The following is a 25,796-nucleotide window of genomic DNA, read 5'->3' as shown; positions in this document are numbered from 1 at the left end:
CCCACTGACTAGAAGAGACTTGGTCTTTAGTCAGCGCATCACCATCAGTGAGTGCCATCAAGCACATGGCATCAACATACTCTTTATCATCAGACTCATTTGAGTCAGCCCAGTCATGCTCTTCAGCAACCAGTCCTTTGGCTGGTGTTTTGGCTTCCTCAGTTTCAGCAAATTTTGCCTTCAGCTGATAATACTTGTTCCTGTATTTATCAGCAGACTTAGAAGAGTTAGGTTTAGGAGCTGCAAGGGTTGGAATAGAGAATTTGCACTACTTTTGGTAATGGCCTTTTCTGCCACACCTCCAGCATTCCTCCTACGATTTATCAACCAGAGGTTTGAAAGGAGCAACTGATAATGCTCAAATTATACATATTTATTTGAGCGTTTTCGTGCCATTTAACGTATAAATATGACCCATTTGAATGTAAATTAATGTATTTTAGCTACTTATTACTTGCATAAGTGTTTTTGTAGGTTGCATTGGAAATTGATGGGGAAATGCACTAAAAAGACCATAAAAATGTTGCTGAACTGTTTTGGCCATAAATATTCATTCGGTCTCCGATTGAGATGATTCAACTTTCTACGGATTCAGAAGATTATTATTTACATGTTTCATGTTGATCACTTTCGATGAATTAGCCACCATGATCATGTTTTAGAAGTTTGAAGCATAAAGATAAAACATGAAAACGACATTATTCACCTCGACCACATCTATTAAACATTTGCAGCCAATGAATTGAAGATTTCTTTTGAATTGGCACGTTTATGATATTATTTTGGCTCAGTAGTTTCCTATTCATGTACTATGGTTGCAGCCTATGTCCCTGCAATAATGATCGTAATTGACACTTTTGGCTATAAATGGGGATTGCAGGAGATCAATTGAAGTGTGCCTCCTAGTGAGAGCTACAATCTCACATATTACTTCAAAGTCACCAACACCAATTCAGTTCTCAAAACACTTATTCGTAGTTTGTAATAAATCATTTAGTTTTTAAGTTACTATTGTTAATCATAAAAGCTTTAGTTACATTCAGATTACCATTGTCATTTAGAAAATCTTCTGTTACAATTTGTCTCCTAAGTTCTCGATCAATAAACTTTCAAATTATGTTTGCACTTGAAATTATTCAAAGTTACTAGTTCTGAAGTCTCTAAAAAGCTTGCTTTATTACTAGAATACTCTAGTCTCAAATTGTCCGTAAAACTTCGATCGCAATTTGCATAAAAATCTGTATGTCGAAATTTCGTTTTATAAGTCGTTACCAGTTACCGTTGTAGCTAGTTTGAGTGAGACGAAGTAGCTCCTTGGTGCAAACTCATTTGGTGTTCTTCCACTTTGAAGTTATCCTTTAGCTAAAAATAATGTTACATTCAAGTCTTATTACAATTGGAGGTTAAGTTTTCATATTGTTACTTTAATCATTTAAGGTTAGTCATTTCCACTTATTAGTTTAATAATCAGATAGTGACAGTCCGAGTATAAACTGGGGGTTGAAACAATTTCTGGTTACAAAAATCAAACAAACTCTTTTTCGTGAGAAATAGTTAAATAACTATTTTTCGGCCGTAACAACCTTAAGTTTTATCTTTCGCTCCTCTTACGCCAAAATTTACTTTTCAGTCAATTAAAAGATTTCAAAAGATCACTTTTAGTTTGTTAAGCAACGTGACAACTCGGTCACAAAACCCCCCAATTTTACACTTTCTTTTTAGACTAGATTTAATATTGTTATTAATTACTAAACTCATTCCCTTGGACGATTCTGGACTTACTAATAGCTATACTATACGCGACGGGGTACACTGCCCGTGTGTGTAATATAATTATTAGTATATCCTTGTTTTATAAATTTAAAACTTGGGTGATTTTTACGAGCAAAACGATTTAATAAAATATGCACTAAAATACACGCATCAGCAACCGACTTACGGTTGTTCCACTTCCTGGAATATTTCTTTCCAGCAATTAGGGCAAATCCCATGAAGTCGCTGAACATTTCTTGTTTTTCATCAGTATCAAGCTCATCAACAAGAGATTGAATGGGGGCAGGAAGATTAGTGGTGTTGGCTTCATCGCTGAGGTTGATGGGCTCAGCAGAGACAAGGGCTAAAGGGTCAGAGACAGAAAGTGCAGAAGAGCTGTTGGAGGAGGTAGAAGGACCAACATGTCTTCGTGCATCAGCAGCAGCTCGAATATTTTGAGCTAATGCTTTTTTTTCAAATTGAAGAGTGCCAAAGAGTTCCTCAAGATCGTAATTCTGAATCTTCTTGGTAGTGCAAAGAATTTGTCTCAAATTTTTCCACTTGAGAGGAAGGGAATCGATGAATTTATGGCACACTTCAAAATTATCATGAGTGATACCAACGTTAGTCATGTCATTAAGCAACCCTTTGAAATGGGTGTAGGTGCTTTTGAGACTTTCATCGGGAAAAGAAAAGAAGTTTTCATAACATCGTTTTAAGTCGATCTTTTTGGTTTTTATTAAATCAGCAGAACCTTCATAGGTGCTAACAAGTCTATCCCATACTTCCTTTAAAGATGGATATTTGATGACGAGCTTCATGACTTCAGTAGGAAGAGTGATGATAATCATGTTCTTAAGTCTGGCGTCAAGATTTACCAGCTTACGCTCATCATCAATCCATTAGACTTCTCGTTTTACCAGATCAATCACAATCTCAAGAGCTTCAGGTGTAGCTCCTGGAGTTCTTTGGACATAAGTGGGTATGTAGGGACCTTCAGTTAAGATGGTCATGAGGTAAGGTTCCACCCCTACAATGTGAAAAAGCATTCTCTCCCTCCAAGACCCAAAGTCTTTGGGCTCGAATTTTGAAGGAATTGATACGTAACCAAAGTCACGTTGGTTCACAAGGGTAGGAACAGAGGTCATGTTCTTGTTTTAAAGAAGAATTTTTGAAGAGAAAAGAAAGTACAGAAAAATCAATGTAAATACATGAAGGCAAACAGATCTTGTTCCGATGATTTAGAAACGGTGGCTTTGATACCACTTAATGGTCCACGAATGCACAACTTATATTATGATTAACTAGTCAGAAAGTAAAGAGCAAAAAGTAAATAACAAGAACAAGAACAAGTTCAAGTGCAAAGATCTAAGCAAGTCTAATCATATGTATCATTGATTAAACGATGTATACATGGTCGATATTACAACTTGACACAAGAAACAAATGAACAAAGTAATTGCTAAGTTAGACACACTACAAACTTGAACAATTACAATAAGAGTGACACACACTTTTTAAGGTGACAAACACAGAATAAGTGTTGCGGCTGTGTTGCCTTTTATAGAGAAGAATTAGGGCAACACAGCCTTACAAAGATAGTGACTAGATGGTGGTTGTCGACGTTCCATTGGCTCGAAGTACTTACATGCAGGAGCCTTTGTCTTCTTTACCAAATCGGGTATGAAAAAGAAAACCCTTGCTTTGGTCCCAACTGTACCTTTGCCATACTAGGCAAATTATAGTTGGAAGAATCATATAACCCGCCTTGACCAACAAATTGGGCAGCATATAACCCGCTGAAGAGAGTCACTGGACTCGCTAATGACTCGCTGACGACACACGTCATCGAACAAGTCTGGTCAGCGAATCCAAGACTCAACAGGGTACTTACGTACTTGATGACATTATATGGGTACTATACGTACTTGATGACATTTGGATGGCATGAGAACATTGGTGGGACATTGATGGACTTGTTTGACATCACAGAGCTTGTTGAATATTTATTGCCAGCATTATTACTTGATTTTGTTTATTATGCTTATTTAACTAATGTGATTAGTTCATTTGTTAATATATGTGTGATGGACATTCATGGTCATTGATGGATATTGTGGGTCCTTGATGGTCATTGACAAACAAGATAGGCATTGACAAACAATTGTGTACGTTGAGGGACATTGACAAACAAGATAGGCATGATGACATATAAACGGCTTCACAATGTAATTGATGATATTATACGGGTACTTACGTACTTGAGGACATTATATGGTTACTATACATACTTGATGACATTATAGATGACATAGGGACATTTGAGGGACATCGTGTACATGTGTGAGATCATAGAACCTGCTAGATACTTATTGATATCAAATTTCTCGTTCTTATACTTGTTATGGTATGAATGACATTGGTACGTGTTCTTGTCATTTATTTTCTACGAACTCACCAACCTAGTGTTGACCTTGTTTAGTACACTTTTCAGGTAATCTTGTAAAGCTAAGACGTGATGGTGGATTGATGCTTTCTCTGGGACTTGGGCTTGGACTTATATGGATCCAGGATTTATTTGCCCCATTTTACGCATTTGTACGTGATTGTTCATGTTGGATTCACTGAATCCCTTTTTATTCATATAGTTCATGTTCTACGATAACTTCATACTAATGCTATATCTTTTCGGTAATATCTCGGGCCTAGTTTGGGGTGTTACAGTACCGAAGGTGTTAAAAAGTGTGAGCTTTTTGTACACAACGATAAATTTTTTATAAATAAGTAAAACTTTTTCCTTTATCTTCTTTCTTCTTCTTCAACTAGACCAACTATTTTTTGGGGGTTTCTTTGCAAACACCAAATTTGATCAAATCTGGACTTAAACGAGGCTCTCAGTGATGGTGTTTTGATATTTTATGTGTTATAAATACTATATAAATAAATAAATAAAGTTTCTTTGTAAGTGTTGTACGAAAAGCTCGCCGCTTTTCCGCTTAGCACTTTGCGTATTAGAAATGGACCTTATCGCTTTTGTGCGCCTATTGCCTTTTAAAACCAAGGTTTCAAGCCATGATTAAAATGCAAGTAAAAAAAATATCATTCATAACCATGACATTTAATTATGCATATAGGGGGGAGTGGATTCGGGGTATTTCATCGGTGTTCAGTCGGGTAGCTCGGCTACACCGTCGTCGCCCACTCGGGTTCTTCAATTGGGTGAGGGGAGAAGCTAGTGAACCCGAGGTGTGAGAAAGAAGGAAAGTGAGTGGGGTTGGGTCAAAAGCTTGACCGTTGGTCATTTTTTCAGAAAAATAAAATTAATATATATACCTTATATATTATATATATATATATATATATATATATTATTGGTAGAGCTAAGAGAAAAAAATAAGTTTATTTTTAATCTTGACCATCTTAATTCATAACCAAATCAATCATAACCCTTGACATTAAAAGTCAAACATACCTAATATAAACATCATATAAACATAGAAATATGCTTAACTCTTTACGTATATTCATGAATGGCCATATGGTACAATGCTAAAAAATGTGGCGTGGTGTTAAAACTTTGATAACATAGGTATTATCATTTTGTAAGCTTTTTATTACTGATTTTCAATAGTAAATTCTTTTGTATATAAGACATTATTTTTAGTAGTTTCAAATACAATGACATCTCTTCGACGATTTACTAATAGCGTGCAATATATAGTTTGAATAATAATGGTAAAAAAATTTAGTTTCTTATTAGAAATCTACAATTATAAAAGTATTATGTTAATCACTAACGACTTTAATAACTGATAGACCTATACGATGACATTAGCGGTAACGATGATGTTGGTGGTGGCGGCGCCGAGTAATAACGGAGTCGATGACAACAAGGGTGATTATCGTGGTGAGGTGATTATTAATGTAAGAGAGGGTAGCGTATCAATTTTATTAAGGGTATATTATCTGTAATTTAGGTAAGGTATTTGATCTTTGGATATTCAATCACGGTTCGAGTCTCAATTCGTATTTGTATGAGTGAGTTATTTGGGGTGGAGGGGGGGGGGTTGAAAATACCTAACTCGAGCCTGACTTGATATCCAAATTACGATAGAAATATCAACCGAAAGTTGCCAATCCATTAACCCAAACCTAAGCCATCAATCCAGGAAAAATCGACCCGCAAGTTCAATGGGTTGGTGGGTTAATTTCAGTTCAAACAGGTCATATGGGTTGGTGGGTTCGTAGGTTGACGGATTGATTTCATGTCAAACGGGTTATGAGTTCGTGGGTCATATGGGTTAGTGGATCGACCTATTAAAAAGTTTATATAAGTTTAAAATATTTTCGGGTGGATGGGTAGACCTGTTAATCAGAAAGGTCAACCGGACAAAAGAATCAGTTTGACAGGTTAGAGAGTCCAAAATATGCAAAGATAACTAGGTTTTTTCACGTTGGTTTTGGGTTGGATCGAGTAATGATAGCCTCAATATGTTATTGCCAAAAAAATATATAAGTGCTAAAGTTTAGATTAACTTTATGCTCGATTTCATACTAAACTTTATCTTTGTATATTACAGGACTTATACTTTTTGCAACATGTGATATAAGTATAAGGTTATTTGTAACCCGATCACCGACCGGGTATTACTCTAGTTTATATTACCGGGTATTACTCTAGTTTATATTGTTGTTGCAGTGTGCATGTATATGTGAGGCGGAGGAAGAAGACTCACGAATAAGACAAAGGAAAAAAAAAATATATCTATTTAACAAAAAAGTTTCATTTTAGCCCTAAGATATATTTTTCAAAATTTTAGTTTTACCCCGTGAATATTTTAAAAGTTTTAATGTTTTGATATATTTTGTTTAAAAGATTTATTTAAAATTCTAATGTTATGTTTTTATAGTTATATAGTTTTTATTTAATGTATTAAAATTATATGAAAAAAAAATGAGTAGTATGGTACAAGTGCTATCAAATTGAGTAAGATTTGGATAATTTTGAGTTGGAAGATATATTTATTTGATAAAAATGATATGACAATTTGGGTAGAGTCAAACTGAGTAGGATTTGGGTAATTTTGAGTTGGAAGATATATTTATTTGATAAAAATGATATAACAATTTGGGTAGAGTTAAGTTGTATTTTATGATGCAGATAACTTTTAAGGTACATCTATGACTTTACACAACCAGATATTGAGTGATACATCAAATAATAAATCAACCTACTAAAAATCGTAATAACATTATTGTCTTTTATGATGCAGATTGATTACTTTTAAGATACATCTATGACTTTACACAACCAGATATTGAATGATACATCAAATATATACATACATCAAATAATAAATCAACCTACTAAACATCTTAAAAACATTGTTAAACAAATTTAATAGAATTGAAATAAAAAAGTTAGAATGGCAATTAATACCTCTGAAACACAGTTGATTTTTGAACCCACCAACCTTGCTCCTAATGCAATACCCATAAATAATCTCTGCCAACATAATTAAGCCTAAGACTTGTGAAAGCATGCATTATGAATATAGCGTGATGCAATGGATAATAAAATTAAATTAAAGTAAACTGAGAACCTTTTAACAATTAAGAAAGTGTATATTAATCAACAGTCGTATTGAAAGGTTCATTTGATTTTATTGCAAATATATAAGTGTACTTAGTATTTTTACTATCATTCTTGTAACTAGCTAGTAAATCACTAAGTCAATGGAATTACTATATGATCTCTTTCGGTTACTATTGCTATGATGGAGGTTTTCTATATAAAGATTCAATTGATTTCCATATGTAAATCTTTGTGCCTGTTTCGGTTTGCAAAATGTTTTAAAATTCAATAGAACTAAAATCTGAATTTCATTTCATATCATATCATGTTCAATTCCATTTATGAGTTATTTGGTTGGGAGAGTAAATGAATTGTATCCTTCAAATTTCATCATATGAAACAATTCAATATTTTTACAATACATTTAAGTCGTGTTTGGTTTACCAGAATTCGATGGAACATTATAAAATTAAACTTGAATTTTATTTCTTAGTGTGTTTGGTTGTTCAAAAATGATAGATCTCATTACATTGGATTGTAAACATTTCATAATTTGATGGATTTTCCTTTCTTTGGGATTGGGAAAGAATTTTATTCATTTCGTCACTTAAAATCAAAAACATTTTGTTAAAGTTCATTGCTTTGGTAAATTTCATTCCTTTCAAAAGCATTCTGTGAACTAAAAAGTGTCCTTACTATTACTATTTGGTTATAAAATTAATTATTTATTATTAGTTTATATTTTAAAACTATATTTATCCATTACTGATGAAGAGTGTCTATATTATTGGGTCACATTCGTTACCATTTGACGTTGCTACTGTCATCATTATTAGTCGTCATCATCATACTCTTATGTCATGCTAGTGTATGCATTATCTAGATGTCATGCTAGTGTACTGTTATTTATTAGAGAATGTGAAAGATGTATATAAGAAAGTGGAGAGAAAAATAAATATTTACCCATTTACATAGATAATGATATTTGTAAATTGTGTCTTCTTTTCTTGCTACCCACGCCCCACAAGCTTTTTGATGGGCTTTTTATTCTTCCTAGCTGAGCCCAAAAGAAATAATTCGGCCCATTTCTATTTGATATTCATGGAGAGAATATATTTTTAAGTATATGCGTCACATTCTTATTTTTCAGCTTAAGTATTCATTTTCTTTGTAAATGACTAGCACGGTACCCGCACAATGCGGTGGTAGTTGTGGCGGTAACGGTGTAGTGGTGGAGACCATTGTTGGTGCTGGAAACAACGTTGAGTAGTGTAAATAATTGATGTAAAGGTAATAGATGTAAAAGATTAATGAAGATATTTTAAATAAATGACTGATATTGTAATTTAATCATTAATGGTATTCTAGATAATTTCCTCATAACTTTTAAAGAGATAGTTGTTTTATTTATTAAATAGTATAAAAGTATAGATTACGTGTATAGGGGAATTAAGATTAAGAAATAAGGGTATCTTGAGTATAAAAAAGTGTTGAATATCATAAAATATGAGAGGTTGATATGCTTTATAAAGGTTTATAGATATAGATATTCATTTAGCATACTATCATCGCAATTCTACTCCGATGAATATACATATACATATACATATTAAGTATAAATGTCTATGAAAATAATTAATAATAGTACAAGTATAAAATTAAGGAAATCATTTAATAAAATATGTATAAAATATACAATATCACTGTCACCCAATTAACGTGCTAAATTTTGATACTACAATAAAATACTTTCACCCTTACAAACGAATGATAACGCCAATACCATGGGAATTATTATAAATTTAACACCCAATGCTATTTTTTTATTGGTTTTAAGTTTCAATATCTCTACCTAGATAGATTATTTAAAGGTTTTACCTAAATAATAGAATAGGAACTCGTATACCAATGATCAAGCGCTATGGATACAATTTGCATGAAATTTACAATATTAATGTGTTACCTTCTAATTCTAATTCAATAAGTTGATAGGCTAGTTCAACAGGTCTAATTTTACTTTTATTTAGTTTTTAAACAGATTTATAAAACTGGTTGTGAATATCGAATTATAAACTGTAATACAAGAGTATAATTAAATTTTAATAGATCAAATTTAAATGACAACCAATTACCTAGATTGTCAATTTTGAAAATGTGTATCTAATAATAAAAGTGAAAAGAGTTCAAACGAGAAATTGGGTTGCTGATGTTCGACAGTAGCAAGAAACTACAAAGCCTTCGACTTTTGCCCTATCTGCGGCTGCTTAATTCGAACTCCAAACAAAAAACCTTTTACAGCTCCACTTCTGCCGTCCTCACCTCTCTCGTACGAATAATCTAGTGATTATATACAATATTACCCGGATTGAAAGGATGAACAGTAAAATACTAAAATTACTATATATATTTGCTGTGTGAAAAAAAAAACAAATAAAACAAAAGGTGCGTTAGATCAAGTGGTCAGGTAGTATAGGTTCTATAGGTAATATCCCTGGTTCGAGCCAAATGTTTTATTTATTAATTTTTCTCTTTCAAACTTAATATATTGGCCAAATGTTTGGGCAATTGGGCCTGTGCTGCCATTGGGCCCTAATCAGAATTTTTCAATAAATTTTTACAACCTATATTATATTTAATTATTGTTGCCGGTGAGTTGTATTTTCTTTTGTTTTTAATCGTTGGATCAAATTATCTTTCAATCACAACTGTGTAAACTCAACCATTAAATTTGGAGGGTTAGTTAGGTCGATAATAGAAACGTGGGTCAAAAATTAAAACACATTCAAATGGATGATTAATCTATTCCTATAAGTTCGTAAGGTTCGTTATGGAGAATACTAAAAGGTGACTCCAATTGTAACCATATTCTTATCTTCTTATTTACATTTGTTGAAAGTAAATACCATAAAAGAATCACGTTGGCAATTAATTAATATTAGTATCATCAAATAATTTATGAGTAACTTAATCTTTCTTAGTTTGTGGTTTCTTACCTATTTCTAAGCATTTTATCTCGGAAGATAGTTAAGTATTGATAGTTGAGTAGTTTTACACGTTACATGCTTTTTGCTATTTATATGTATTGTAGTTTAGTTTGTTTATGTAACCAGAATATTGAAGAGAAACTCCCTAGTTACAAGTGGGCTAGCTTTGTATAATTAAAATTTAATTATATTTTTATTCTTTTAAGTTTTATTTATTTATTTATAAATAAAATTTTCAAACGTTAAATACTTTATCAATAGGCCAACAACATTATATATGATGTGACAAAGTTTTTTAACATGGTAATAATATTATCTTTAGGTAGACATATATTTACATATTTCATAAATGATTTTATTAACGGGTGACTAACACAGTTGACATTATATTATCTATTTATTTATATTTGAAATGATTAAAAAAAAAAATTCAAACGTGGTTATGGTACTATCTTTAGGTATACATATATTTACATATATCATATTACAAACTTTTTTACGTGGTTGTTGTATTTATTTTAAATATTAGAGTTAATGACATAAATCGTCCCCGTGGTTTACCAAAATAGTCATCTTTCGTCTTTAAAAATCCAAAACCTCAAGGACAGTCCTTTATAAGAGGATAAGGTTCACGTTTGGTCCTTTGACTATTTAACCATCACATTCTCTCTGTTAAACCCCCCACGTGTCTCCCACGTGAGGGGTATTCTAGTCATTTCCATTATAAAGGATGAAAAGTGACTATTTAGGTAAACCACAGGGACGATTTATGTCATTAACTCTTTACAAAAACCTGATTTTTTTAATCTTTTTGTTTCACTTACTTAAAGCGTAGATATTCTAAAACTAAATACATATATACACATACATAAACACAATAATACATATATCTTTATTTGAAGATCAATCTATCCAATTTCATTCACCTATTCAAATGAAATGGGGCTGCCATTAATCAAAGGCAGAGAACACAAGAAAAAAAGAATGAATGAAGATAGGGATACCACCACTTTCTTGTAAACCACCGTTGGGCTTTTTAGGCAATCAGACCGTCGAATCTTTCAGGCCATCTGCTATATATATCTAAATGGTAACAACAGAGTTGGGGAGGTCGGCGTTGTGGTGATCGGATTTTATAGATATAGGTATAGATCTGGATATAAATATCGATTGGAGGTGGGGTGCGGTGGTCGGATTAGATATATATGGATCTGGATATAAATGGTGACAACAAATTTTATAGATTTAGATACAGGCCAGCGGTGTGGTGCCCGACGGATATGCGAGCACAACATGTGTGTCTCCGTTTGCAGCTGCCAGATGTGGTGTGGAGGGTCGAGTAAGGGGTGACGTTAGTGCTGGTAATGAATGGGCATGACGGAGTTGGTGATGAGTAGGGCTGACGACGGCGGTGAATTGTGAGGTGTCGATGGTTTTTGGTGGTGTGGTGATTAGCGGTGGCGGTAGTATGGGTCTTATATGGTAGGTGGTTTTCCGATTGAGGTGCGGGGTAGGTGTTGTTGACGTTGATGTCTAGCGTGTGGTTTTCCGGTGAGGTAGCCAGAAACTCCAAAAACAGTGTCAGAAAAAGGTACAAACTGTAACTTAGCGAGAGAGATAATGATAAAGAGAGGGGGTGACAAAATGAAATATATGAAAAATTTAGAGATATATGTATAGATTTATACTTAGAAAGAGATAGATGCAGATGTATCGATATATCCATGGAAAGGTTTTAAGGGATTGGAAAAGAAGATGATGATTTTTTTTTATTATTATTAAAAGAAATAATTACACATTTTGTTTTTTGTAAAGAGTTAATGACATAAATCGTCCATGTGGTTTACCAAAATAGTCATCTTTCGTCTTTTAGAGTGAAAATGACTAGAATACCCCTCACGTGGGAAGCACGTGGGGGGTTTAACGGAGTGAAGGTGACGGTCAAATAGTCAAAGGACCAAACGTGAACCTTATCCTCTTATAAAGGACTGTCATTGAGGTTTTGGATTTTTAAGGACGAAAGGTGACTATTTTGATAAACCATAAAGACGATTTATGTCATTCACTCTAAATATTATCTTTAAATATATCTATATAAACATTTAAATGTGGTTGTCGACACAAACACAATAATTGAAGCCAGCATTGCGGGATTTTAAATCCACTAGTTGTATATATAGTGCAGTTGGGGTATTTGTGTTAACCGACTCTACAAAATCATCTGGACTTCTTTTCCTTGTATTGCTTGTAGTCCACGTACCCAACACCACCATTGAGATTTAATTTGTTAGCCCATCCAGGAAAATGACCCATGTGGTTTTCGTAACAAAGTACCTTATACGAAGTCAAAGTGTTTGACTAGCAATATATTTTACCATTCTCCACGAGCTCTTCTTCTATTTTAATCATTTTTCATAAATCATCATTTTAGCCCATTTATATCATCTTCCATCTTGAACCTACAATTCCATAAAATAATCTATTAAGCATCAAAAAGTCATAAAAGTAGGCATATCTAAACATAAGAAAAGAAGATAAGGATGTTAGATCGTAAAACTTTTTTGTCCAAACGAGTACTGTTTTTTGTAGGTATCTAAAGCTGGATACTGATATCGTTTATTTTATGTGATATCAAAATTACTCGTTTGGATAAAAAAAATTTACGATTTAACATTCTTAGTAAAAAATAATAATAATTAACCAAAACATGACAAAAATCATTTAGAGGGATTGTACATGCAAACTTTGACTTCAATGTTTGTTAGTGTAAATATTCATTTAGTTTCTTCTACTTTCATATATATATATATATATATATATATATATAAAAGGTTTTTTCCCCGTGCGTTGCACGAATTAACATAAATTTACAATAAATAATTCAATAAAAGTTCAATATAAAAACATCTTTAATAGTTTTTTATTAAATTCTTGTAACCTTAAACATATTACTTCAACGATTTCAGAGCAAATTTGTTACATCTATTATCTGAAAGCAGATAGTTAAGAAGACAGTTACATCTACATATCATATGATTACAACAATATTTACATTTGAGGTAAGAAATACCTTGTCATGCGTATATAAAAAAAAATTTATCATGTATTTTTGAATTAAGAATGGAATAAGAATTTTAGGTAGAATGTAATTGAGTGACATAATTAGAAACCAAATTAATATTACAATAATTTGCAAAGAACATACTTATATTCAAATTAATGTTGCATCTGTCTAGAAAAGAAATATCAAGATACTTGAAATAGTTGAAGCTATTTTAAACTCATGTCTTGAAAATTATGTATAAAAAAACAATGAAGAAAATCAACTTACATGAATCTTTAAAACCCAAAATCACATACAGAAACATATATTAGATATTATGTAGTTAAATTAAGATTTTCATGTAGATGAATAATGCCACTATGGGTATCTTATCTCGCTCACAAAAGCATGGTAGCTTATATGTGGGAACAAATCTAAGAGCTATAATTAAGCCTATAAGTAAAACATGAAATTTATCTACCATTTTCTAGTGCATATAGTGTTGGCCACGACCTATATTAGACATCGAAATAACAATTAATGGTTAAGTTTAATAAGCATACGAATTTGGGTCAGTAAATTAATCGGTGACTTTTCGATACTATATTTGAGATGTTTTACTATAAGCATTCCGCTCATATATCAACAACAGATTCAACTTTATACAATGTCTTTTTTAAACTTAGACGACAACTTTATACAAACAATAAATTGTTAAGTTACTGATTTAAAACAATACATGTATCTACATGTATGTATTAAAAAGGACAAAGAAATATATTTGGAAATCGGCAATAGAATCATATAATGTGCATATTATATCACATAAACATTAAACTTGAAATATACAACAGTATAATGTTGCATATATAATATTGTAGAAACACTAGTTTGTTAAGTTAATGATTTGGAACAATAAATGTATTCATTGTAAAAAATAACATAGAAACAAAATAATTTGAAAATCTTTCTTTTTAATACGGGATTTGTTTAATATAACAAATTGTTAAGTTATTGTTTTGGAATAATAAGTTTATTTATAGGTACCGAAAAAGATAACATAGAAACAAAATCACTTAATTTTTTATTATTATTTATTATTATTACTTTTATTAGATTTATAGATAAAATAGATAAGTATTGTGGGAAAAAATATGGAGATGACACGTAGAAAAAATCCTACGTGGCAAAGTCTGAAGATAGTTTGAGTTGAGCTGGATGTCTTTAGAAAGCTAGGATAAGTACTGTTTTATTAGATATATAGATATAGATATAGAAAATATAATTTATATATATATATATATATATATATATATTAGTATATTAGCACTTTTTAGATAAAATGATGAATTACTTGACTAATATCTATAAATATTTCATATACTTATATATACATATAAGAAAGATATTAACAAATACTAATTAAGGACTTGTTTTGATTATTTAGACTATTCGACCAGATTTAATAATTTGTAAATATTATATAGAAATAGAAAGTATACAAGAAAATAAGAAACTTTGTTAGAAAAATATGAGAAGAATACAATGGAACCAAACAAAACGGAGAAATTTTTTTATAAAAATGCATATTATATTAGTGAGAGAATATAACAAATTATTACACATGTGGTCTAATAAAAACAATTGTTATCAATTTATTGGCTATTAACATTTCTTACTAACATGAGTAGATGGTAAGGATAATATGACTATTGTGGTTAATTTTTTTTTGTAAGTGTCCATATATGGACATAACCTCTTAAACATGACTACTGTAGTAATTTTCCAAAAAATATACAAATTATCCAATGTGAATATAAATTTTAAATTTTAAAATTACACAAATTAATATTATATTATAATGTTATATTTTTATATTATATCACATTACAAAATGGCTGCTGGTTTATACATATCACTGTTCTAATCAGCATTACAAAAACTTTGCAAAATGGCTAGTCTATTACATATCATTGTTCTAATCAACATTACAAAAACTTAGCAGCTTCAACTAATGTATTTCTTTGACATTATTTCTATACACAAATAATTAACTAGATTGAAACGTATATATCTAAAAGTATCTAGATAAATCGACTGACTCAATTGATCAAAATCATAACGATTATGATATATACATCATAAGTGACTAGGGTCAACTAGTTTAACACCAAAGGTAATGTCCTCGCAACGTCTAACGAGAGAAACAACCGAATCAGGGTCAATCGTAGGTCGCCTATCACAATTGCTATAACTAGGAGGAACATGAAAGCAGGGCTCCATTGACAGGGCTCGACTACAAGGAGGTTTTTTCACTGTTTCATTTACAGGCATGTGTAAAATCCATGGTGTTAATCCTGCAAGACCTTGAGCCACATATCCAAACGTCGACCCGGGACTAGTGATCAGTTTATCACTCAAGCTCAGTAAGTACATATCTGCCCAGGCTTTCATATTATGCCACTTTTTCTCGGTTCTCTGTTTCTCTTCCGAACTTGGGTGAAAAACTTTAATCAATGTTCCATCTACAGTAGAATGTTCCGAGTATACTTTTTCTATTTTCTCAAAAAAATCAGATGTCAAAGATGTCACTAGAACGGCTATTGACTTATGGTGATCTCCTTGAGGGATGACTAACGATTTGTTCGTATTGATTTCTGGGAGAACGTTGTTTTCAAAAGAACACGATAATACCGTCTCTGGTATGGTCTGATATTCCCATACAGCATTAAACATCATCTTGACCCATCCACGATCAAAGACTCTGATCTGGATACCGATTATTTCATCTGATTTTTCTAGGTAGGTTTGATAGTATTTGGTTATATGATCCCAAACAGGATTAGAGGGCAAGAAAAGGTACCTACCGAGGAAATGGAAAACCGTATCTTTTATTGGGAAAAGTTTGGCTAGTTCTTGCTCAAACGACGGGATCAAGAACAGAGAAGGGATGAAGTAGAAATTTGATTTCATAATTACCCAAGATATGTTTCCTAGATATTTATGATCTTGATCGCAATAGAAGCGCTTATCATTATCATTGTAGCCACCGGAGATAAAAAGATATATAAATGATAACGAAGAATAGCTTTCTGAAAGATTCGCAATGTTGCCATAGCTTTCTGGTGAATGCTGATTCAACGAGTCAAGCCGATTCCAAAGAGGGAATTCCTTCGGAAGTGACCATGTGGTTTCGGGAAAAGGCTCACAGAAGAGATCAGACATGTCGATTTTGTTGTCGTAAACTAGAAGGACCCTGTTTGTGAGAAGAGCATAAAGAAATGCTGATGCTAGGCTCAGCATTCTGTTTCCTAGCCCATCAGCCGGTATCCTCACTAGATACTTACAATCCGAGGATTCATCATCATGATTATTGTTCAAGCGACCGGACTTTAATTCTCTTATCTTTTGCTTGTAGGCTTCTGTGTTAGGTCCACATCGTGTGTGAAGTGCTTCGTATTCACCTAATCTAGAAATTAGATAAGACGAAGGTTTGTGCGGTGATTCCCTACGATACCTTCCTGATTCATACCTACTCAGGCAAGATTCGTAGTTATTGATCACTTTCTCCCCTGAAAATTGAAATTGTAACATAAATGAGAGATATGATCCAATTAAAATGCAAAATGTAAAAAAACATGTAATAATAATCCTCAAAATGTTACATTTAAAGAAATCTATATTTCAATATACGACAGCTAGCTATATATGCATCCATTTTCTTATCTAGCTTCTTAATAACTTGGAGAGATCGATCATATTCATGTATTAAATGAGTTAATTAATTACTTCATTAATGTATACTGTGTACTTGTGTTAATCCATTATTGCGATTACAAAACAAATTATGCCTTTTCGATCATAGCATATATGTATGCACATGCTTCTTCAAAACTGCATTATTCAAACACTTTTTTAGATTATTTGCGTTTTACAAATGTAATAATCAGATATTCACTTCATATCGTAATCCCAAATACCTGCTAAGTGGTTATAGTTAACGATTAAGTGTACAGAATGTTTCCTGTGATTTATTTAACTTCACAATTTTAAAAACAAGTAAAGCATATTGTACAAAGTCCTATCATTATCCTTTTTATAGTAAATAGACAAAATCATGTGCAGAACCACGTTCCCGATTTCATGCATCAATTCTTCCATTTTCTTCATCTATCGTAAACAATGAAAGAATACTTATTTACTGCTCCATGTGGGATCGAGGGGTAGAATTCTCAGGTTCAAAAACTAACTGTTTTTTTTAAAAAAAACTTTTTTTAAAAATATAATATAATACTAGTATAAATAACTAGTTATGTTAAAAGCGTAGGAGCATTGTAACATTTTTCGAATCAAAATTTACTTAATTTCTTCTACGATATCATTTTCAGAACATGTCATTCTCAACTCTTTAAAATTTTAAGCCTTTTCTTTTATGCTTTAATTAGAACGTACGTAAAAGTAAAATTTTAAATAGTACAGTAACTTAAATTAAATATATGCATGTTTACGAGTGCATGCGCCAACACAAGTGTTAGTCATATATTCAAACACAATGGTATCAAGAAACAGTAACTCCATATAAATTTTTGATATCAATTCATTTTTTTTTTTCAACTTTAGTTAAATAAAAAAAGAAATAAAAAATGTAGAGTATATAATTTGAAAAATACATAACAATTCATCAACAAAGATCATCTCGAACATTTTGATTTTCTTCGAGTTGTTCACAACATGGAGTCGTAGATGATGTTTAATATGTGTTGGCTTAATTTTAAGAGTTTTATTATTAAAGGTCGGTCATTTTTTATTAAATAAATATTAAAAAAATAGATCGAGGATTAATAAGAAGGAAGTATTAGGCTAAAAAAACGAGATTAAAAGTGACAAGTGTACCTATAAGCTCCTCTTTTAATTATATTATAGATAATAGATCTATAAGTGGTTGATTGCCTCCATAATGTTAGCCCAACCATCGGATACCAAGATAAAGGGCAAATGTAAATGCACACGACTATATTCCATTTTTGGTATATATATATGACAACTCGGAAAGAAAAACCAAACAATCTACTTTTCAAAAATCTTTTCTATCCATACTCTTTATAATAATTATGAACCCATATTTTAGAAAAGTGTTAGAAAATGTTTAGATGTAAAAGTATCAAATTAACCTTAATAAATACTCTCTATGGAAAGGGTATTATTAAAGATTACTAAATTTTCCTTTAATGAATTAACAGCTAATCAACCCGCATATTATGCGGGTAGCTGAATAGAATTTGGTGTTAAAAATATAGTATATTTAAAAGTCATAATATATAAATCACATTTGTTATATTAAAAATCTAATGATAAATTGATTATTCAATTCTCATACTTCTAACTCCGAAATAGTATTACAATAATAAATTTTAATCTACAAATTTATTTTCTATTTCAATATCAACCCTTTTGATAACACTTAACATTTTACTTAAGTTACAATGACATTAAAAGTAAAGTTATATAATTTAGAAAAGATACCATGAAAAATATAATTAATTATACGGGTTTTGATTTTTAGTTTTTATTTCTTCTAAATAATTAAGTAAAATAAAAATTTTTCATATATATCTACTAAAATTATGTTAAAATCATTATATCCTGAAATAAGTTTGAAATTGTTTTGTTTTGTCTATTTTTTTTATATGATGTCATAAAAAAATTAAGATAATATATTAACATGTTATGGAAAATTCTTTTAAAAGAGTATGACATAATCACAATCTTCTTTTATTAATATAAAATATTTACACTTTAAAACTTTATATTTCTAATTTACACTTTAAGCTCTTATCTTTTAAAATATTTCTACTATCATCATTACATTAACTTAATTACACGGTTATACCACTCGACACCAATTGTTGACGTCATCACCGTCCGTCACCGACACTAGTAAACCGTCATCGATGACGCATTAAGTAGGGACCATGCTGCTAGTTAATTCACATACACATTCAAATATAGTCTGCTGGGTAAATTTGAGGCCCATACTTTTTTGAGACTTAGACACGTATTCACTTGAGACCCAAAATCTTGATTATTTATGTCCATTAACAAGTTGTGTACCTGAGCTCCATTTTAAGATTGTTTTTCCAAATAAAAAAATATAAAAAATAAATCTACAAGTTACCATATATATTGTCTTTCTAGCTAGTGTTCATATATATCCCATAATTTGTTAAGATTATATATTAAGCAAAAACATGAACTTGAAACAAGACATATATAGTATAGTAGTATATATAGAAAACCGGTTGCCCGGCCATTTATTGTCTTCCTTCAACCAGAAGAAAGTAACTTTGAACTGTAAATAAAGATATTCGAATAGAAAGCTTTCACAAAATCGATCTTGACGTATATATCCTTTATCCTATGTTTACAATTTCCGTTTTCCAAAAGTACTCTCGACTCAAAAGATCATTAACGCGCGTTTGTAGAAGATTAATTAGAAACCTTTGTTTAGGACTTCCAATATGCATTAATTTGAAAGTGGAATTTAGATCGTACGTAAAGCTGATCGACAAATTAAGTAGAATAATTAAGGAAATCGCCAGCAAACCCTTAATAATAAACGCAACACACCAAACAAACTTAAACACACACAAATAATAATTAAAGGTACGTGCTACATATACTTATTACTACAAAATTATGTGCTAAACTTGATTTTTAAGCTTCAAATATATATATATATATATATATATATATATATATATATAACTATATATCTATATGAACGAAAAAGATATATATACCTGATGGTTGAAGGAAATATCGTAGAAAGAATATAAAAAAGAGGGAGCATACAAAAAGCACTCCTATTCGCTTCCTGATTCTTATTTCGTTTATCATCATAACTTTCTTATGAAGAAAAAGTGGTTTGCTATAATGTTTGTGTATGTATAATATTATATAAATAAAAATAATTTTGGCCTCCACATGCAAGCGCACTTGTATAAGTCTATCTTTTGAATTATATATTGCAAGAATAATATTTATCTCACCATTCATGAAAAAAAGGATACTTAGCTTTCAAACCAAATTGTCAATTGGTTGCAGTCAATAAACATGAAGATCTTTATTATTTATAAAACTCCACATGGCGATCATCCTATTTGGCCGACTAATTCATCCTTGTAACTATCTATCTTTTGAGAAAACGATCATTAATTAATTAATATATATAAGCTTTCAAAGTTATTAGTTGAAATAACCTTCTTTTTTGTTTTTTTTCTTGTTTTTTAGCTCTTTCATATGCCATACTTGAACTCGAACCCGATAAGATAGATGATACCCGAACCCGACCTGATACCCATTGGGGATCTTATCGGGGCACTGTATTGGGAAAAAGGGTTACCCAAACCGACCCGATATCCGATACCCGTTATTAACCCGAAACCCGATCCAAATTTTGAGTGTGTAGAGAGTTGTGCAGATCGAGATGTCGAATATGAGCATGTAAGTATATAAAACACAACTAACTAGTCTGCAATAAGGTTGAAAAATTTATAGGGCCAGATATATCAAAGTTTAATGTATGTTTGTTCGACTATTTGTTCATTGATGAAAACAGCAAACATGAATCAAAAGCCAAAAACTCTTTTATATTACGTGGTTTGTTCATATGAATCCTTAATTATCTATACATCTAAAGGGCTGCATCTCAGCCCTTAGATCAAACTAATCAATGGCTGAGATTAGCATTTAACTTATAACTAAAATTATACACGGAAGGGTAGTTTCGTAAATTACCCTTCATCCTTTATCTTCTTCCTCCGCCTCCCAAAATACACACGCACACAGTAACCAACACCAACACACACTTAAAAGCTGCGATTCACACAGTAAACACACACACTATTGCCCTCTCTTTCTTTCCGGCCATTTCTACCCGTTTATCATGTCTCTTTGGCCATTATTCTCTACCGGTGATTATCTCTATCTGTTAATTATGTGTCTCCGGCAATTATTTCTACTGGCGATTATCATTTCCATCGGCAATTCCGTCTAAATCATTAAATAGATAATGGAAAAGTGATAATGATGATCCGATCTACTCTATTTCTTTATTTATTCATTATTTTTTGTATTTTTTTTTCATTTTGTATGATTTTCTAGGTTTTTAGTTAATTTTTTTATGTTTTTTTTTTCATTTCTAATTCTATTGTTAGAATCAAGTGATTATATAGTGTTATTTAGTTTATGTGTAGAATCAAAAATGATTTTATATATTTTTGTAAGTTTTCTGTTTTTTATTTATTTTAATGTTCATAATCATATTTGATTATGTATATAGATCTTAGAGATTTCTTTTTATGTATCTGTATTTGTAAAATCATATTTGATTATGTAAAATCATAACTTATACAAGATCAACTATTGAAAATCATATATGATTATGTAAATGAGTTTGTTACATTGAAACTTATTCATAATCATAAATGATTTTAAGCATACATTGTGACATACCCATACAAAATCATATTTGATGTTATTACAAAGAAAAATATTTAAAATCATTGTTTAGAATCATATATGATTTTCTATATGTTTTCCATACACAATCATAACTTATACAAGATCAACTATTCAAAATCAAAAATGATTTTACGTATACATGGGTAATAGTTATAGAAAATCATTTATGATTCTGTATGTGCAAAATCATATTTGATTTTAAAAAACTCGTACATTTGGGAAAACCATTTAAAATCATAAATGATTTTACATATATGGTGTAAAAAACCTATACAAAATGATATATCATTTTATACATATAGACAATAAATACACTATGAAAAATTTATATATGATTGATGTATAAATTTAAGACAAGGCAAACGAGTTCTATGCATATAAACCTATTTAAAAACTAAAAAATATACCTGTTTGTCCGATACGTTGTATCAAAGGACATTATGTCGCTGAATTCTTCATAGTTACGCCTTGCTACATTATCGGCCCAAAAGAGTGAGTGCAATTCAGAGTTGTCAACCTTATACTCAAATGCAAAACCAGGGATATGTTCTCTCATTTCCATCATTTTGTTAACTAAAATTTGAGCGTCACTTTCATTGATGTACACATTTAGGTCCCTCTTCCAGTTTCTGAAATCATCAACTGTCCCGTTTACATTTAACGAGCTTCCTTTCAAGTTACTGTACAGTTGATGAGCTTTTGTTGGTCCAACGTTTGAGATGGAGGCGTTTTAGACAAATAGCTGCTCTGCATATTTTAGTTGTCTATCTGTTTTGCATAGATGTCTATACTCTTGCGGAACCAATTCATGATTATGAATTGCATGGAAATCAGCTATTATGTATGTTTCGTTCAAGTAATCCAAGTCAAATCTCACTCTAGCTCTACATCCAGTGGATTCCATGCTGCTTTTTCTAACTTGTTTTTCATTTCTTTCTAAACTATCTATGTTAACCTTCTTTCTTTCTCCAGCTCTGTGACAAAGATAGTACTTTTGTCTTACTATTCCCGACAAATTAGTTTTTTGGCTCCCTTTTCTGATTTCAAAACCAGAATAATAAGCATACTCGTGGTACATCTTACGACATCTTTCAAGTGATCCATAGTTTCTTCCTATCACTGGTTGTCTTTTGTAATCAACTATTGGGACAAAAAACTGCGATCCGTCTGGCGTTTGGAATGTTTGAGTAACATTTGTTTTAGGTGTTTCTTTCAGCACGAGAACTGTATTAGAATATACAGGTCAGAAATAAGTGCATTCAATGCGAAATCATATTTGATTTTACACTGATAGTCTTAGATAGAAAATTATACCTTAAAACCTAAAACTTGAACAAAATCATATATGATTTTGTGTAAAATCATTTTTGATTTTCAATAGCTTATTTTGTATATGTTTTTCACAATCTACGTGTAAAATCAAATATGATTACAGGAATAACATCACGCGTAACTAAAACGTCAATACAAAATCATATTTGATTGTACTAATAAAAGTTACAAAACAAAAATCTATAGAAAGTACATACAAGATCATATATGATTTTACAGATACAGATAATTAATCAAATATGATTCTGAACAAAAAATTTTATCTATAACAGATAATTTACGAAATCATATTTGATTCAATACACGAAATCACACAAACATAAACAGTTATACTGCACAAAATCAATTTTGATCCTAAACTTAAAACTACCAAACACATGTGCTTTGAAACATGAATAATCATATTTGATTCTACTACATACTTTTAGTTAAAATCTTCATAAATAATCCTAATAAATTTTTAAAAAATTCATGATAAAATTTAAAATAAAGAAGAAAATAGATTAAAATTACCAGAAAATATATTTGAAATATCTGCATAATTTTCTACTTCCGAAATTATTTCTCTTTCATCAACTGAATTGGATGTTGATGTTGACGGAGCTTTGGCCGGAAATCTAGTTGGATTGATTGAATCCACCGAATTCGATGAAGATGATGACGGAGCTTTCGCCGGAGATCGAGTTACAATATTAGGATCGATCAATTCCATTGAATTCGCTAAATATGTTTCCGGTGTTATTGCCGGAGATTTCGGAGGAAATATTGATTGATTTTTTGTTATTTTGGAAAGGAGGAAGTGTTTTTCATGAAGCAACTGAGTTTTTTTTTTTTGGGAGAAAGAAGAAAATTATAATTTGTCAAATTACCTTTCTACCCCCCCGTGTTGTTTTTTTTTTTAATAACAGCCGTTGATCACTTTTGATCTAAGGGCTGAGATGCAGCCCTTTGGTTTCACCACTTTTTGTAGTTTCACGTGAGTACATCTCATTATATTACTCCTCATATATATATAGTGATAATATATTTATCTATAATATAAATATAAATGTGTATATATTATGTATATAATGAATAGATATGTGAGTGTATGTTTATAATTTGTTTATACTATACATATGTCGGGTCGAGTCGGGGTAGACATGCCCCGGTCCCTTTCTATCGGGTTTTTTCATTGGGTATGGGATTTCCCCATCGAGTCAAGTTTTTTTTTTCATCCCTACCACTAAACATTCATCTCAATAACCTAGCTACGTTCCACGTCATATACTTCATGAGCGCTTTACATAAAAGGAAAGAAAAAAAGGTCTCGAATATATATTTTTTTATTTTTTAATCATATATTAATTTCGAACGAGTTTATAAAATATAGTTTTATATATATCTAACTTAATATTCATACAATAGAAAATATATCTAACTTAATATTTATATAACTAGAAGGGTGTCCACGCGTTACAACGACAACGGTTTATAATGCGTGAGATGTCGTAACGGTAATACAAGCTGTTTAGGTTACTTTCATGAGATGTGATGATGAAACATTTAACCGTGATTATCATTCTAAATATAAGTCGAGGATTAGATGCGAAAAATAATAAGGTGCAAAGATTAATCATTTCAAATATATTTGTTAGGATTATTTAGTGATAGTTTGAGGATATTGAAAAAAGTGTCGAAGAATTTTCTAAAATAAGAAGACCAGTTTGTTTTATAATGAATATGAAACAAATGATAGAATTTACCATATATGTTATCTAATTATCATCTTTTCATAAAAAAGAAATGGAATATAAAACAAATACTAATAAAAAAAAAATTTATAGTATTTTGAACTTTGAAGACATTTAAGACCAGTGAAAGAATTTATTTATTTGCGTCGTTTTTAAATTATTGTGTAAATTATTGTGGTTTTTGATTTATTGAAGTGATCGACACGAATCGCTCTTGTGGTTTTCCCAAAGTCTTTCGTCTTTTAAAGGTAAGAAATGACTTAAGTACCCTCACGTGGAATGCACGTGAAGGGGTTAACGGATTCGAGTTAATGTCCGTTTTTGAAAAGGATGAAACGTGATCATTTTTCATCTATAAAGGATGATATCAGAAAGTTTTAAACTTAAAAGCTAAAATCAGACTTTTTAAGTAAATCACATGACGAACATGGGTCCACAAAACCACCTTAGTTTAAAAAATGTAAAAGATTTTGGACTCATGTTTAGTTTAAGATATGGGTCCATATATTATACATATGACTTAATTTTAACTTAATTGACTTTAACGTATCAAATATTTAATTCAAATTAAAGCAAAAGCTTAGAAGCTTAGAATATGTAAGTTTACTTGGTATTTGATTGCTAGTTTATTAGTTAATCACTTCATTTATAATAATTAAACATGTTATTTACACCAACAATTATCGGCTAATTACTTTGTCGTGAACTATAAAAACTTAGGATAGTAATTTTCATATATATTTTATGTTTTGTGAAGACCTGTGCAAGAAGCGGTTAACCGATTTTGGTTATTAACTTTAATAATCGGTTTTCGTTATTTTCTGAAACAGTAATAACCGGTTACGGTCAACTTG

General features: G+C 30.9%; 1 protein-coding gene across 1 annotated transcript; it reads right to left on the bottom strand.

The window, feature by feature from the left end:
* Window positions 1-15,352: 15,352 nt before the first annotated feature.
* LOC122579660 (galactoside 2-alpha-L-fucosyltransferase-like) lies at window positions 15,353-20,346 on the bottom strand. The gene is made up of 2 exons (XM_043751875.1): window positions 20,155-20,346; window positions 15,353-16,926 (listed from the first exon to the last, which is right to left on the bottom strand). Exons 1-2 carry the CDS (start codon window positions 20,252-20,254, stop codon window positions 15,494-15,496), a joined length of 1,533 nt encoding a protein of 510 aa, XP_043607810.1. The 5' UTR covers window positions 20,255-20,346; the 3' UTR covers window positions 15,353-15,493.
* Window positions 20,347-25,796: the final 5,450 nt, after the last annotated feature.

This window comes from Erigeron canadensis, chromosome 8 (genome assembly GCF_010389155.1).
Source record: "Erigeron canadensis isolate Cc75 chromosome 8, C_canadensis_v1, whole genome shotgun sequence".
Taxonomy (NCBI): Eukaryota; Viridiplantae; Streptophyta; class Magnoliopsida; order Asterales; family Asteraceae; genus Erigeron; species Erigeron canadensis.
This window is presented reverse-complemented; position numbering and strand designations above follow the sequence as displayed.